The 18,298-nt window shown below is 34.7% G+C and overlaps 1 protein-coding gene across 1 annotated transcript; it reads right to left on the reverse strand.

Moving 5' to 3' along the window:
• Positions 1–1,013: 1,013 nt before the first annotated feature.
• On the reverse strand, positions 1,014–4,137 carry LOC115712371 (G-type lectin S-receptor-like serine/threonine-protein kinase LECRK3). Its single transcript, XM_030640638.2, has one exon. The coding sequence runs from the start codon at positions 3,681–3,683 to the stop codon at positions 1,248–1,250; it is 2,436 nt and encodes an 811-aa protein (XP_030496498.2). The 5' UTR covers positions 3,684–4,137; the 3' UTR covers positions 1,014–1,247.
• Between the last annotated feature and the right edge of the window lie 14,161 nt (positions 4,138–18,298).

Below are 18,298 nucleotides of genomic sequence, written 5' to 3' on the forward strand. Positions count from 1 at the left end.
AAAATGGGACAGGTGATTTTTTTCCAACAAAACGTGTCATCGTGTCGTGTTCGTGTTATATTTTATGTGATCCGTTTTTATATTTCGTGTCAAGCGTGTCGACCCGTTTTTTTGACTCGTGTCTAATTATCTCAATCCTAACCCGACCCGTAAAAAATCGTGTCGTGTTCGTGTCGACCCACAGTGACCCGTTTTACTATTATTGAAGCTGGAATTGTAGAGAAAAATAATAAATTTAAGCTCTTATATACATTTATGTATCTATAGTTTGTTATACATATAATAAAAATTAAAAAATTAATTTATTTTAATTTCATGTTAAGGAAAATTAAATTTAAATTTTTTTAAATTAACATTAAATCACTAAATATATATTTTTATATAATTATATTATTATTATTAATTTTTTATTTTATTATATTTAAAAAAAATCGTGTCAAATGTGTCACATTCGTGTTAAGCGGGTCGTGTCGTGTTTGACCTGTTTTTATTTCGTGTCAAGTCGTGTCGACCCGTTTTTGAGTCGCGTTTAATTTTCCCGATCTTAACCCATAAAATTCGTGTCGTGTTCGTGTTTCATGTGCCATGTCAAAACCTGTTATGCCACCCTTACAAAGGATGCATAAGTACACCTAATTATAGCCTATACCTTTTAATTACAAAACATTAAAGTATAGGCTGAAAATGACTTTTTGTTCATATAAAAACATAATTTATTTATTTTTTGAAAATTCTCATTTTTCAAAAATACACAAGTATATTTTTTTCATATATAAATATATACATATATATAAGATATTTACAAAAATAATCAATTTAAGGGTTTATATATAAAAATACATATATATTTGATCAGCTTAATGAATATATAATATAAGCTTGCTTTTGAGCCATTGCGAAGCTAAGTATCCCATGGCCCATGGTGAAGCATTTTGGGGTGTGGTGATGAAGAATCATCCTTGTTTTCGTACTTAAAGTATTAGTTATTTTAAATATTTCTTCCTTCTAACAAATATATAATAATTTGTTTTTGTAAATATATATATGGAGGGAAACAGTACGCTACAAACAAGCTTAGGCAAATCCGAAATGCAGAAGCATTTTCCCAAAGTACTGGTGTTAATCTGCATTAGCAGAACATAAAATGAGACGAGCCTAACATAAAGTAACATATAGATGAATCCAAACTGCAAAACACATAAATTACTTCGTCAGAAGCAACCATTTCTGATATGTTACTACTACAATCACATAAAAGTTAGGGAATAAGTTGGGCATGGAGGAACAGAAATTTCAGTAATTCCTTCTAACATCAACATCACACTTTTCATTGAAGGACGAAGAGCTGGATCATCTTGAATGCACCATAAACCAACTTTCACCATGTTCTCCAATGTCTTCTTATCTACTTCTTCACCAATAACAAGCTTATCCAGCTCCATAGACACAAAGCACTTGTAAACCCAATTGGCTAGAACAATCTCATCAGGGTCTTCCACATTAACTTCCAAATTGTTCCTGCAACATATAATTTCAAGGAGAACAATCCCATAGCTATAAACATCTGTTTTAACAGAGATCGGAATGTTCTTTTGCCATTCAGGGGCCAAGTACCCTCTTGTACCCCTTACCCTTGTCATAGTTCTTGTTTGGTCTGGCATTAGCAGCTTTGCTAGCCCGAAATCTGAAATCTTAGCCGTCCAAAAATCATCCATCAAAATGTTTTGAGGCTTTATATCACAATAGATGATTGGTGTCTTACACTCTTCATGAAGATAAAGAATACCTCTAGCAACATCAATCGCAATTCTTACCCTCTCCTCCCAATCCAAGCGTTTGGATTCCTTCTTGAAAAGAAGATTTGCTAGGGAACCATAGCTCATGTACTCATAAACAAGAAGCCTTTTCGATCCTTCAGCACAATATCCCAACAAACGAACTATGTTCTTGTGATTAGCTCTTCCAATAGCCCGCATCTCGGAAAGGAACTCGCTTTCACCTTCTTCTACCAACTTCTCAAGTCTTTTCACTGCAACAAGTTTTCGGCCTCTGTTTAAGGCGCCTTTGTAAACAGCTCCGAATGATCCTTTTCCTAATTCTTCTTTGAACCCATTCGTTGCTCTTTTGAGATCATTGTATGAAAAGACTCTCAAAGTAAGTTGATCACCAACAACGCTTAGATTTCCAATATCCATTAACCTTTTGTACCTCAGGTCACGAATTTTAAAAGCATATATGCCGAAAATTGCAAGTGCAGCCAAAGAAAATATAGTGAAGCCCAGAACTAAGACAATAATTTGCACCATATTGTTTTTGGTCACTCCTTGATTCCTCGACTTTGGCGTCTTTTCTAATGTGTTGTTGGAATCGATAGTAATAGTATCCCCAAACTTGAAGAAAGCTGTTGTTGACTGTGAAAAATCTCTTCTTACATATTTCAAGGGAAGCTGATGCTTCGTACAGAGTCCGTTACTCCTGTAATACAGTGCCACGCCACAGTAGCAGTCTTCCAAACAAGATTTTCTACATTGGTCTGGATACATTTTAACTGCGGCATATGGATTATCACTCCAATACATATTCTCCATCTCTTTGATATTATAAGAAGTAGTATTCTCTTTCCCACCATCTCTGCACTCCCTCAATGGATATTTTCTCAAGCAGTACGGAGTGCTGCCTTTAATAGAATCAGCATAATCAGTTCCGGGAATACAAAGAGACTTTGATTCTGCGTCAACTGTTGTGCAATAGCTATTTAAGCCACAAGTACCCCGCACTTGACAAGGATTGTCAATTGATGACCACACCATTGATTCTTTGAGATTCTCTGTCTCTTCCTCACGCCTGTGCGAATACAACCGAAAGATACCATCTGCGTCAAGAGTTGCCCTGAATATGGTACCATTTCTTTCAGTAATTTCATATGAAGTGCCATCGTCATTCAATGAAGAAATTATCCCATAATTACGGTTCAATACGGCTAGAAGACCAGTTTCGTTAAGATAAAGAGTATAGTTGATGACTGGTAGTCTTGATTGGGCAGTATTGGTGGCCCAATATGCATCTTGAGGCCGATCCCCGTCTTTCCTTCCATACAAGACAAGGTTTCCATCTCCTTGCATATCAAGATGAAATGTTCCTGTTCCGTGATTAGTATTGTTCGAGTTCGAGTAAAGTCTAGCACCAGTAGCCAAAAACTGACCCTGCAGGATCGTATCAGTTGGGTAATCGAAACTCTGCCAAATGGTCTTGTTATTTTTATTATACAGAACAAAGTTCCCATTATCGAGCATGGATGCAGAGAACACTGTAAGGAAACTGGAATTGGCAACATGAGTTTCTGGTTCATGTGCTCTAGTCAAGACAAGCTTGCCATTGTCAAGGACTACTTTTGGGCTACTGGAGGTGAGTATCGGTCGACTATCCCGATTTGATGTCCAAACAGTGGTGTTCTTCTCAGCTCCGACTAACCAGATTCCAATGGCATAGCCTTTGCCATAACTATAAAATCCAAATGAAAAATAACCAGATGATGAAGACCAGAAGGAATGGTCACGGCTAGTAGTAGCTATTGGGACAAGTGAAGCGCCCTCTAAGATAATTTTATCGTCTGCTGATGCAAGCAAATGAAGTGATATTGCTGAGGCAGAGAGCAGCATGAAAACAATTGAGAAAGAAGCCATGAATTGATTTAGTGATGTAGTCTCATTGAGGATCACACAAGTAGTATACTTATGGCTATTTAACTTATTTTCATTTCACGCTAAAGTCTTCTTTTAAACAAAAAATTAATATATCAGCAGAAAAGAAATTACTTTTCTTCTTCTTTTGATATGACTTTTCTTCTACAAGTATAGGGTTGACCGTTGAACCAGGTCGTGTTAGTATATTGATACTGCCAATTTTCAAATGGTAAACAGAACATTTTTTTTCCTTTCAGAAATAATTAGCATTAATATGAAAATGACAACATTGTAAAGTATTGGAGAGTGGAGAGAAAATGAATCTGATTATTATTCAATAACTTTAGCGTAGAGCCAAGTATATATACAACTGCAAGTGACTAATCAGCTGAACTAATACTAACTAAAAACTGAAGAAGTTAATTGCGGCATAAATCTTAATTCTTTCACTTTGCTTATAAGAGAGACGTTCTTAATTCTAATTCAAACAACATTAATAAGTGCCTAAACAAATGATGACCTAAGAATATTAAAGAGTCTGCCGCTTGGTATGTGTGAAAAGTCCCTTTTTGGAGTATTATGTTCGATTGTTTTGTCTCATCTTTAGTGCTTCTGGTATTGGTCTATTGGTGATCTGAATTATCAAGTCTATTGTCGAATATCTTGTTGTTTCTCTCTGGTGTTTTCTTGTTGGTTTGTCAATGGATATGCAAGAGTTGGAAGACCAGTGGGCATCGCTGGCAGTAGAGGAAGAGGATGAGATCGGTTTGGTTGCCCCCCGAGTGGAGCAAGAGGAATTGGTGATTGATACTCGTTGGTGTTTGATTGGGAAACTTCTTTCTGGACGCGTAAGCGATTTCGATGCGTTCCAAAATATGATGGCTTATCTATGGCAACCCGGGAAAGGAATGTATGTGAAAGAGCTTAATTCTAATCTGTTCTTGTTCCAATTTTATCACGAGATAGATATCACTAGAGTTATCACAGGAAGTCCTTGGACTTTCAATAAAAAACAATTGATTATTCATAGGTTGAAGGAAGGGGAAAATCCTAGACATGTGAATCTTCATTTTTTGGATCTATGGGTTCATATTTATGATATGGAACATGGTTTTCAATCTCTAAAGGTGGTGACGGATATTGGTAATTTGATGGGGAAGTTTGTGGAATCTGACATCAATAATTTCTCCGGGGTTTGGAGAGAATACATGAGGATCCGAGTTACTATAGATGTCGATAAACCCCTTCGGCGACGGATGAAAATTTTCAGAGAGGATCGTAGTTGGTTCTGGGCAAATTTTAAATATGAAAATCTCTCAACGTTTTGTTTCATCTGTGGAATTTTGGGTCATTCGGAACGGTTTTGTCCCAAGCTATTTCATACTCCTGCCCATCTCATTCAGAAGCCATATGGGTTGTTCTTGAAAGCTAATTCTAAGCGGGCGTCTGAGAAAATAGGGGCGAAGTGGCTCAGGTCTGGAGCGGCTGGAGGAGTGCTCGAGAGAGGAGAAGGCAGCTCTGACGTGGTGACTCCGGCGATGTTCGGGGCTGGACAGACGGAGATGATGGAGGAGGCGATTGAGGGGAGAGGGAATCGTGGGTTGGCAGCTAAGATTGGGGGTGTGGGAGTTATGGTGCGTGATTTAAGGGAGGAAATCGTGGAGGGAGATTCAAATGGCAATAAGGAGGATATTCATGTGATTAATAGCAATGATTTTATTGCCTTTTCGGATCCAAAGAGAAAAAGGGCTGATAGTAAAGGGGTTCATGGAGTGAGTGGGCTTGTAGGGAATATCGGCCCAAGTGGAGGTGGGCCATTGGTAGATGTTTTGAATTATGAAGATATGGAGCAAGATGGGTTTCGGGTGGAGTCGGGTTCAAAAAACGAGAAGTTGGCGGGCTCTGGGTTCCAGACCCGCCTCTCATTATGATCACTTTGAGTTGGAATTGCCGTGGGCTTGGGAACCCACGGGCTGTTCAATTCCTAAAGGACTTAGTTGTTCAAAAGAGGCCCGATGTTGTTTTTCTATGTGAAACTTTATGTAGAAAAGATGTGGTTGAGAGAGTTAAAGTCCAATTGGGCTTTGAGAGTTGCTTTGTTGTGGAAGCCCAAGGTCATAGTGGTGGACTTGCGTTATTTTGGAAAGAACAAAAGATGGCAATGTTGAAAGGTTATTCTAATAACCATATTGATGTTATTATCAATGTTAATGACCAAGTGCAATGGCGTTTGACTGGAGTTTATGGTGAACCCAATAGAGCTTTAAGGAGAAATACCTGGAATCTTTTTCGATCCTTGCATTTAGAATCTCAACTTCCTTGGTGTTTGATCGGCGACATGAATAATTTGGGTGGACAAGATGAGAAGAGAGGGGGTCGGAGCTACCCTACTTGGCTAGTGGAAGGATTTCGGGCTGCCCTTGATCATTGCGGTTTAATTGACTTGAGCTTGGAAGGGTACCCATTCACATGGGAGAAAGGAAAAGGTTCAAGTAACTGGGTGGAGGAGAGGCTAGATAAAGCGTTAGTTTCTTCTGCTTGGCTTCAGATGTTTCCTTTGGCAAAATTGTATAATGTGGAAATCTCTACTTCGGACCACTGTCCCATCATCCTAATTCCGGAAGCTTACTCTTCAGGTTTGCATACTCGCTCTTTTCGATTTGAAAATGCTTGGTTACGTGAGCCTATGTGTAGAGAGGTTGTTAGGAGTAATTGGGAAGCTTTGAATGGGAGGGATTTAATGGATAAAATTAAGAGCTGTGGTGAAGCCTTGGAGGCTTGGGGAAAGGATTTTACCGGGAATTTTAAAGAAAGATTGAGCAATTGCAAAAGGGATGTTCGAATGTTAAAGAAAAAAAGAGATGAAGCTTCGGTTAAGTTGCACCGTGAGAAGCAAGAGGAGTTGTTTGAGATCTTGGCACAACGAGAAGTTTATTGGAAGCAAAGATCTAAGCAATTTTGGCTTCGGTCTGGGGACACAAATAGCAAATATTTTCATAGTTTTGCTAGTTCTCGCAAGAGGCAAAATCATATTCAGCGTCTTCAAAGAGATGATGGGGTGTGGGTGGACTGGGAAACCGGGTTGGGAGGAGTAATGTTAGACTACTTTAACAAGCTGTTTGAAGCCTCTAATGTCGATATCAGTAATGTAATAAATGAAGTTCAACCTTCTATTACTGATTCTCAAAATGCTAGTCTTCTTGAAATGGTGGAGGAAGAGGAGGTTCGAGTGGCGCTTTTTCAAATGCACCCTGATAAATCCCCTGGTCCGGATGGTATGAGTCCGGGATTTTATCAGAAATATTGGGATATTGTGGGGAGAGATGTGGTTCGGCTAGTTCGGGAGTTCATGGTTACGGGGATGCTTCCAAACGGGTTAAATGATACTAACCTCGTGTTGATACCAAAGAAGAATACTCCTTGTAACATGACGGAGTTGCGGCCTATTTCCTTATGTAATGTGGTTTATAAAGTTCTTTCGAAAGTCTTGGCCAATCGTTTGAAGAAGGTTCTTGATCAAGTTGTGTCTGATTTTCAAAGCGCTTTTATCCCGGGGAGACTTATTTCGGATAATATAATGGTTTCCTTTGAAGTTATGCATTATTTGAAAAGGAAAACGGGTGGGAAGCAAGGTTATATGGCTTTGAAACTCGATATGAGCAAGGCATATGATCGAGTGGAGTGGAGATTTTTGAATGCAATGTTGAGGAAGATGGGTTTTGCAGAGCGGTGGGTGGATCTAATTTTGAGTTGTGTTACCTCGGTTCGTTATAATATTGTTCATGGTGGGAGAAGATTGGGGCCGATTGTTCCGTCAAGGGGCATTCGCCAAGGAGACTCAATCTCTCCTTACTTGTTCATTGTGTGTGCTGAAGGTTTCTCAGCTCTTGTGAGAAAGTATGAACGGAACCAGTTGTTACATGGTTGCCGAGTAGCTAATGGTGCCCCTCGAGTATCTCACATGTTGTTTGCCGACGACAGCTATATTTATTGTCAAGCTTCGGGGGAGGAGGCTAATCGAGTCTTGGATATGCTCCACTCGTTTGAAATAGCTTCGGGCCAAGTGGTAAATAAGCAGAAATCTTCGGTTTTCTTTAGCTCCAATACCAGGGAGGACAACCGAAGACAGATTTGTGCAGTGTTAGGAATGATTGAAGCTGATGCTAATAGTACTTATTTGGGTCTCCCGAGTACGATTGGTAGAAATAAGAACGCTGTGTTGGGATTTCTGAAAGAGAAGGTTCTTAAGCGCATCAAAAGTTGGGATACTAAGTTCTTGTCTCGCGCGGGTAAGGAGGTGCTTATCAAAACAGTGGTGCAATCGTTGCCTACCTACGCTATGAGCGTATTCTTACTACCGGTTGGGGTGTGCAAGGAGATAGAGAGTTTGATGGCAAGATTTTGGTGGAAATCTTCTTGGAACCAAAATAAAGGAATAAGTTGGATGAGTTGGTCCCGCTTAGCGAAGCATAAATGTGAAGGAGGAATGGGATTTAGGAGTCTTCGTGATTTTAATATTGCTATGCTTGGTAAGCAAGGGTGGCGATTACTTATAAATCCTAATTCTTTGGTGAGCCGAGTATTCAAGGCTAGATATTATGCTCATGGAGACTTTTTGAATGCTGAGTTAGGCTCTAATCCAAGTTTCATATGGAGGAGTTTGGTGGAGGCTCAAGGTGTATTGAAGACTGGACTTAGAATGAGAGTTGGGGATGGACGTTCTATTCGGTTTGCACTAGACCCGTGGCTGCCTAGAGAGGAGTTTCCAACTCCTACGTCTGACCTCTCGATGTTCAATGATCATAGAGTTCATAGTCTTTTTAAGATGGGGTGCCGAGAATGGGATGAAGAAATTGTTCAGGATGTGTTTAATGAAGATGAGGCAGCTGTTATCTTGGGCATTCCTCTTGCTGTTGAAGAGACTCGTGACTCTTGGTACTGGTTTAAAGAAAGGGATGGAATTTATTCGGTTAAGTCTGCATACCAGCTGCGTATGAATCAAGTGACTAACGCAGAGGTGAGTGATTCGGATTCGAAGTTTTGGAAGGATCTTTGGAGTCTAAAAGTCCCGCCGACCGTTAAAGATGTTCTTTGGAGAGCTGCTTCGAATTGTTTGCCTACAAGGAAGAGACTCTTTGATAGAAAGGTTCCTTTGGACTATAGTTGTCCCTTTTGTTTGGTTTCGAGTGAAACCATAGCCCATTGCTTGTTACATTGTGATTTTGCTGCTGGTTGTTGGTTGAGGATGGGGCTGGGCGTTGGTACACGGGTGTGGGAATCTTTTAAAGAGTGGCTACAAGAACTAATGGGCAGAGTTGATGAGATAAAGATTGCTCAAGCAGGGACATTGTGTTGGGCAATTTGGAAGGCACGGAACGAGTTAGTTTGGGACCAAAAGAATCGGTCTGTTGAAGAGGTTGTGCAGTTTGCTTTAAGATCACTTGATCAATGGAGAAAAGCTCAATTAAATGAAAATTATCCTTCGTTGAATCCTCAATTTTTCGACAAGGGTGATGAGCTTTGGACTAAACCCGTGACAAATGAAATCAAGCTTAACGTGGACGCTGCAATTTTTGACAGCAGCAGCCGGTTTGGAATCGGCTTCGTTGTGCGAAACAGCGTGGCTGAACTGCTGTCGGTGGTGGGACTGTACCGGCCAGGGAAGCCCGATCCTGCTGTTGCCGAAGCCATGGGCATTCGGGAGGCGTTGAGTTGGTTGAAGGACAAGTCGTTTAACCAAGCAAGCGTGGAGAGTGATAGTTTAATCTCGGTACAAGCTATTCATAGCTCTGTAGTAATGTATTCGGGGTTTGGTTTAATAATTCAAGACTGTAAGTCTTTGCTAGAGTCTTTGAACAATGTTTCGTTAAGGTTTGTAAAACGTTCTGCTAATCGAGCTGCACATGTGGTTGCACGTCAGTCTCGATTGTTTGCTGATCGTGTGTTCACGAAGGATGTTATCCCTTCGGAACTTGAAGTTGTACTTTTGAGCGATTGCTCTTGAGTTAATGAAGTTTATCTTTATTCAAAAAAAAAAAAAAAAAAAAACTTAAATTTTGCTAATAAAACCCCTAAAATTAGTAAATCGTTAGCAAATTACAGTTTCTATCTATTTTAAAGTTAAGTGTCATATTAGACTGTCTGTGTATATATCTACGTGAACACGTTGTATAGAAGGCACAATTTTATTGGTCCATATAAAAAATTATTTAAAAAATTAAAAAAAAAAATAATTTGAAATTAAAAAAATTGTAAATAAAAAAAATGTATATTTTTTTTAAAAAAAAACTAAAATATAATTAAAAATAAAAATAAATTTAATTTAAAGAGTATAAATTGAAAATGATAAAAACCTAATTGGAAACCCTAATTCCCTTTCTCTTTCTTCCTCACTCGACACCCTCTCTGTCTTCCTTCTGCGATTGTGTAGTGGCCACTGGCACGACAGGATCGTCGTGCTCCAATCACCCATGCCCCGAGAGGACCATGCATCACCGTCCTCAGGCCCAGAAAACCCCCTCGCCCTATCTCTCGCTCTTCATTTCTTTCTCAACGGCGAGCATGCACAGACAAAGTTTAGACCCTTGCCGACACTAGTGGTCCAAACAGACCACAAAATGAGTTTCCCCAATCCCAAAAGCCTAGAACCCTAACCTTCCCTCGCTCTAGAACTCTCTCTTTCTCTCTCATTCCTCTCAGTGCAACAACGGCGAAGGCCGCGATGGTCGTCCATGGTTGTCGATGGTCCAAGCGAACCATAAAATTGTGATGCCAGAATCTCGAAACTCAAACTCTGAAGTCTCTTCTTTGTTAGAATTAATATTGTGGACTAATATAATCATAAACTTAATACCATAAACACAATCATTAACTATGTGCCCAATATTTGTTCATAACCATAATGGGATGGTTGATGAATTAATTATGTATTAGAGGCACATGAGAGCACCCTTTATATTATAATTGGCCCATTAAATTATAGTATACCATAAAAGGACCACTTAAGCCCTATTAGTGAGTAACCCCTTAGGGTTATAAGGGTATGAGATGTATATATATGTTATTGATGGTAGAGTGGTTTTAAGGTTTTATGGTAATAAGAAAATAGGGGATTGCTCCACATTGTGGCTCTAAGGGTTTGGGTTCAATCTTGAAAAAACTTGGTTGGTGATTCTTGTTGGAGGCATTAAAGCAAGATGACTCATGTGGATGAATTGGGAGGTATGTGTATTTATGATTTTTGATGCTCTAAATAAATATTGATCTTGGTTGTTGATTATGAGTAATAAAGATTAGCATTTAATGTGTATTGTTAGCTCATAATCTGTAGAAAGTTTAACAATTGGTATCAAGAGCCAAATTATTGATTTTAGAGATCAAATTTTTCATAAACCCTTTTTCATTCAAATCTGAAATTTGTGATAATTATTTTCGGATTAATATGTTAATGTTGTATAAATATGAGTTCTATGATTTTAAATGTGTTTGTATATGTTTTGGGAACCATTTTTTATATTTTCCATGGAGGTACATGGAAGCTTAACAATGGAGGAACCCATTTCGGATTTACCATTTTTGGTATATCATTTTGTGTTTTTTGAATTAAATGGGTATTGGAAAATAATAGAGTGTTGAAAATGGAACAAAACCCCTCAAACGGCGTCGGATTTGGTGGCCGGAGGTGGTATATCCGTCCGGGTCACGAACCGGGTCGCGCCGATCCGGCTTGCAGACCCGCGGACCCGTGTGTGGGTTTTTTGGTGACAGGGACGACAGAAAACTGTTGGGTTTTATGCCCTAAATAAAACTCATTTCAATATAATCAGATTTACTTATTAATATAAATCAGAAATAACATTTAATGTTGCATGGTTCACATGATTTATTTCATGATTATATGTACATAATGTATAGATTCATCTGAAACCCTTTTCACATACTTGATCCTGTTTATTGTGCCGTCAACACATTGGAAAGTAAACATGACTATGTGAATAAAGTTTTCCTAGATTTATCAGACATAGGGTTTTACTGATATGATAATCTACAACAGAGTTTACTTGCATTTGGAGAAGTGCTATGTTCATTCCAGAGCATTGGTTGAAGTAAAGCTCAGGTTGGATGCATGGAGTATGCATCGGAAGGGACCGATATTGAACTTTGACTTAGATTTAATTAAACTTACCGTAAAATCTATTCAAGTCAATATCGCCAAGTTGATCCTAGATCAAATGATCTTAATCCTATTATGATTAGGCTCAATCTTGAAAGGCTATTCGTGTTCCTTGAATTGTTAGTTAAGCCTACTTTTAAGTCAGGGTGATACGTACTTTTTGGGAACACGGTAGTGCAATTGAGTGGGAGCGCTAGCATAAACATGGAATCTATAGCTTCTATCTGGCGAATAGTAAGCAAAGGATGATCACCTTCGAGCTTGACCAAACGAAAATAAATGGTGGAGATCTCATTTCACATAAGCTGAAATATCATTTATACGGGGTCAAGTGTTTTAAGGATAAAATACATAGTAGGGTGTTACGGTAATTTAATCCCTTTACTGTGTAGATCATTCATATAGAGGATCACATTAGGATTATAACAATGGATAACTAATGATGTGTCTATATGGTGGAACATATAGAGCATTCTATATACTGAGAGTGCAATTCTAAGTTCTATGCGTGGATTCAACGAAGAATTAATAAGTTAGTGAATTTTAGTGCTAAATTCTTGATCTACTTATTGGAAGCTTGGTTATATAGACCCATGGTCCCCCCACTAGTTGAGATAATATTGCTTGTAAGACTCATGTAATTGATTTTGATTAATCAATTATAATTCACAAATTAGACTATGTCTATTTGTGAAATTTTCACTAAGTAAGGGCGAAATTGTAAAGAAAGAGTTTATAGGGGCATATTTGTTAATTATGATACTTTGTATGGTTCAATTAATAAATATGATAAATTACAATATTATTTAATAATTATTTATAGTTATTAAATAGTTAGAATTGGCATTTAAATGGTTGAATTAGGAAATTGGCATTTTTGAGAAAATCAGATACAAAAGGTGTTAAAATTGCAAAATTGCAAAAAGCAAGGCCCAATCCATTAAAGTCATGGCCGGCCACCTATTGTAGTTTTTTAAGTTGATTTTTTCATTATTTTAATGCCATATAATTCAAATCTAACCCTAGTGGAATGCTATAAATAGATAGTGAAGGCTTCAGAAAAATAAGACTTTTTCCTGACACTTTCTGAATCAGAAAAACTGAGCCTTCTCTCTCCCTATCTGGCTGACCACTCCCTCTCTTCTTCTTCAATATTTCGAAATCCTTAGTGATTAGAGTAGTGCCCACACACATCAAGCAATACCTCAATCATAGTGAGGAAGATCGTGAAGAAAGATCATCAGCAAAGGAGTTTCAGCATCAAAGATTCAGAGAAAGAGATCCAGGTTCAGATATTGATAATGCTCTGCTACAGAAAGGAATCAAGGGCTAGATATCTGAACGGAAGGAGTCATTATATTCCGCTGCACCCAATGTAAGGTTTCTTAAACTTTATATGTGTTTAATTTATCGTTTTAGAAAGTTCTTATTTAGGATGTTAATAAACATACTTGTGAGTAGATCTAAGATCCTGGTAAAATAATTTCCAACAACTGGCCTCAGAGCCATGGTAATTGATTTACTTGCAAGAAATTTGGACTTTAAAACGATTGTTTGTATGTTCTTTGGATGGTATCATGTTGTATTGAGTGTTATTTGATGATTGATTGATGTTTGTAAATTTTCGTGAAAAATAATTGCGATTTTGTGTCTGAAATTATTTTTATTGGATAGTATGGGAAAAATTAAGCAAGTTAGCCTTTTACAGAACTCAATTTCGATTTTATTTGAATTAGTTATGAATTTTTGAAGATTTGAAAAAATCGGGGCTGTGCTGAAATTTTCCTGAGATCGGGAAACTGTCCGTACAGTTCACAATTTTTTTGTTTTTCTTCGATTTTTCATGCTTTTTCATGGAATTAACTTCCGATTTTTGGTATAGTTTTGTATTTATACTATTACTATTCCTAATTCAATTCTAATTATCTTTTTGAATTAATTTAATATTTTTTAAATTTAATTCAAGATATTAGTGTAATTTGAATTTGAATAGAATTAGTATCTATCTTCTTGCTTAAAAATCTATCTTATTTTAAAATTTGATTATATCTTATCTTATTTTAAATTTAAAAATAAGATATTTATAATCATGTAATTTTTAAATGATATAAGATATTTTGCTAATTTTTTAAAGTTTGTTATTTTATTTATTTAAATTACATTTAAAATTTGAAAAAGATATTTATTTATCTTTTCTAATTTTTTATTTAATTTTTATTTATAAAATAACATTTAAAATTTAAAAGTAGTTAGCAAATTTTTGAAATGATATTTAGGTTGGTTGAAACCTAATTTTTCAAAAATTGTAGGTTTAATTTTAAATTTAAATTTTTTAAAAATTTTCGAATTTTTTCAAATTTTTTTTAAAATTTTCGAAATTTTTTTTTATTATTTAATTAATTATTTTCGAAATTAAATATTTAATTTAAAATTAAATAAATCCTACATCCAACTATCCAACTAACCTTGTTGCAGGAGTATGTGTTTTAGCTTGTGTGTAAGTTTTCAAAACCTATTATTACTTGATTGCAAATAGCCATGGTTACTTTTTGCCAGATCTAATGATCTGATGGCTCCCTTGGTCAAGTTAATAATTTGTAACAGGTATATTTACAATCTTCTTTCATCTGTGTATGACCTAGCAACATGATAGGACCCATCCAAAGTGTGCCTGTGTGAGCCTATGTGTTTAATTTGATTATAGATACATATAGGTTGTTGTTGCTAAAATAAATTATCATAGTTCTTGATAGAATTTATTTAGGCCCATTCAGTTTTTGGGCCTATTCAATTAATAACAGTTGTTCTTATTAAGGTTAAATTCCTCTCTTTTGGGCCTTGTGTGAGAGTTGGGAGCCATAGAAGTGGGTACGACATACTGAACCCAGCACCCCCTCACATGAACCACCCCAATTGTGAAGACCCATTTGCCTGATTTGAACAACTGTACTAGGTTAATTACACTAGTTTAACCTAATAAAAATTGATTAGCAACATAATTAATTTCATTTATTTTGAAATTAATTTAAGAAAATTATAGTTTAAAGAATTTTTTATTCTAAGCTAAACTATATGTATTCTCTTGTATTTAATTAAATATAGAATTATAACCATCTAGATTCTTTCTCGAACTTAATTTAAATTTTTCATTAAATATTCTTATTTAAGTTGATATTTAGTTATCTACAACTAACCAACTTAAATCTGAATATCTTTTGAATTTCAAATTTCAAAATTAAGTTGAGGAATTTTAGGCATTGGTTATTAAGATTCTTTAGATATTTTTTAGGTTAATATCTTTTCGAATATTAACTTAAAATGGAATATTCTCAAATTAAGTGGTTACAACTTATTTTTTGATATTTAATTAAATTTAAATTTGAAAAATATTTAAGTTCTAGATTTTTTCTAATACAACTTAAATTAGATATTTTTTCAAATTTTGTGGAAAAGATACTTAGTCAAATAAGATATTTTCTAGATAGTTATTTCTAGACTACTTATTATTTCTAATATTACAATAGGAGAATATTATAAATTGTGAAATTAATTATTTAAATAATTAATTTTGGTACAATTCATTTTAAGTATATTTTTCCTAGTATTAAACTAGAGATTAATAATTAAGCCTTCTTTACACTTAATTATTTATTTCTTGAATTTAATACATTTAATTAATTTGAAAATTAAATATCTAAGTTGATTTTTATCATCACACTTAAATATTTCTTTTTCATGACATTTAATTAAATAGAAAATTATTTTTAGTTGAAATTTATTTTTTCAACTAAATTTAAATAATTTTCAAAATATATTTTTTCTTTATTTTATTAATCAAATTTCGAAATTGCATTTCTTAAATGCTGGAATTTCGAATTTTAATTGAAAAATAGATTAAGTTGTAAATTAATTATTTATTTTAATTAATTCTTGGATCAACTTAAATCAATGATTTTTTCATTTATTGATTAATTTAAAATAAATTGAATTAAAGTATATTATTAGAAATTGAATTAATTAGTCAAAGGAAAATCTAGATAGATGATATTTTTGCTTGAAGTATTTTTCTAGTGTATTTAATTAAATAGAAAATTAATATTTAAGTTGATTTTCATCATCATACTTAAATATTTGAAATTTTTCTTATATATTTAATTAAATAGGAATATTATAATTTTTGTTGTAAATTAATTTTATTAATTAATTTTGGGCCAACATTAAATTAGAATAATTTTTCCAGGATTTATTTTTTATTTTAATATGCATTTTTCAAAAATTGTATTCTTATATACTTTAATTTTTCGAAATGCAATATATATTTATAGAAAATTAAATTTGAGTTGTAAATTAATTTAAATTAATTTTGTAACAACTTAAATTGAATATTTTTCTAAATATTTATTGGAAATTATTACTAAGATGGAAATAATTCATGCTATTTTCATATCCATCTAAGTAAAATTTATATTTGGAATTTTTCATTCTAAATTGGAAATTTTAATTAAATAAATATATATTTAAAATAAATAGAATAAATAAAGAGAATCAAAGAAAATACAACTCACTTTAAATAATGAGCTTGATTATTATTAAGATATTCGATCTCCATTGTGGGTTTTACACCGCGTTTGTTTTAGTGAGTAATCCTCCCTAATGGAGGAACGTTCATTAGCAATTTCGCACCGTTTAACCTCGCATGATAAGTAGTTTGTAAGTGTTTTGTATGGTATGGATCACCCTAATGGTGGCGACCATACTTGACTTGCAAATTATGAAACAATGGTGGAAGCTCATAAGATAGAATTGCCTTGACTCTCGCCTAAAGGGGACAGCGCTGAATTCCAATCTTGATCGAATAAAAGGTTGCTAGAATGGTTATCATTTTAGATGAGCTGACAAATCTATTCAATGGATGATGCTTTGACTCTCGCCTAAACGGGACACTGTATCAGTTTGTTGAAAAACCTTGGAAATTATTTAGGATTGTATGTTTTAGTATTTTCACTTGTCATTCCTACTTGCTATATGCTTATAATTTCTGAATTGTGTATGAATTTATATTGAACCATGTTATTTTCTGTTATTAAGTTGTAGTTTAATTTCGAATCTTCATTGTTGGTCTAACATGTTTGTTTTTCTAATGAGATAAATCCCTAATGGATTTTCACCATTAGACATACATAATAGTGTTAGATCTCGAAAGATAAATATTGTATATGCAACATCTAGCTGTTCATCAATTGATGACACCTTAGACTAGTATTTTTACGATATGAAACAAGAAGATTACATAAATAAGATTACTTTGTCTTTCGCTAATCGAAGCATCGTTGGATTCTTATTTATAAACGAAATTATCCTAATTCCTCTAAGCTTATTCATTTCGAATTAGCTTCAAAATATATCATTGGATGAATGGTCTATAAATCATTTCATGTCATTCTATATTTTCTCTTAAGAAATTAAATGACGCATATGATTATAATCCCGAAATTCTATTCCCAATTGATATAAATCCTCAATCTTAGAAATCTCCTACTTGTATGGGCAAATCTGACTTAGAGTTTGAATTAGTAGTGGTGGTCCAAGATAGAATTACTCATTTTATTTGGTATAAATTAAGTCTTTGACTTTAATTTTAGAATCCAAACAGAAATTTTCTTAGATTTCTAATTCCAGATACAATACAGTTACACTTTCTCAAGTGTTTAATATCCATCTTCTATTAATGGATTAAAACTGTATGGAATATGAGTTAGGTATTCCGTGACCAGGATCCACTTGAAGTATTCTAAGAACTCTTTGATGTAACTAAACCTATGTCATCAATAGACACTACCATTTTTTTTAATCTATGGCATTTGTATCTTGTTCATAGTGGATTTGACAAGATCAATCTCTGCAAAGAGTTAATATGCCTATATCCACTGAAAGTAGTTCATCTCATTCGCAGATGGATGTACATTCAGGGGTGGATATGAGTTTTTCGTTGTATTCTTAAAACGATAACTCTAGATTATACCTTTTAGCAAAGAAATTTGAAATGTTTGAAAAATTTCATTAATTTCTAGCAATGGTTAAAACCATTAAGGTAAGTGGTTAAAGATCTTGCGAACTGATAGGGGTGGAGAAATAGTTAGTAGATATGCAGTTCAAAGATCATTAAATTGATTTTTGAATTATATCCAAACTTACCTCCCCAGAAATTTCGAGTTGCATGTTGATGATTAGTTAGTAGTCGTTGCCTAATTCCTTCTATGGTAATACAATTTCAGAATGATGTAATGGTTGTATACTTAATGTAAATCATTACTAGATTCATGGATGACCTAATCAAAATCTTAAGAAAAGCTACAACTGTTAACCATGGTTTGTTAGCTATTCTAAGTGATTAGGGGTGGACCATCCCATTGTCAATAGATAAGAAAGTGTTTGTTCAAAC

Source organism: Cannabis sativa, chromosome 4 (assembly GCF_029168945.1).
Source record: "Cannabis sativa cultivar Pink pepper isolate KNU-18-1 chromosome 4, ASM2916894v1, whole genome shotgun sequence".
Taxonomy (NCBI): Eukaryota; Viridiplantae; Streptophyta; class Magnoliopsida; order Rosales; family Cannabaceae; genus Cannabis; species Cannabis sativa.

What these genes read in the sequence shown, in the direction of transcription:
- LOC115712371 (XM_030640638.2), bottom strand. Translation starts at nt 3,683, where the DNA reads ATGGCTTCTTTCTCAATTGTTTTCATGCTGCTCTCTGCCTCAGCAATA.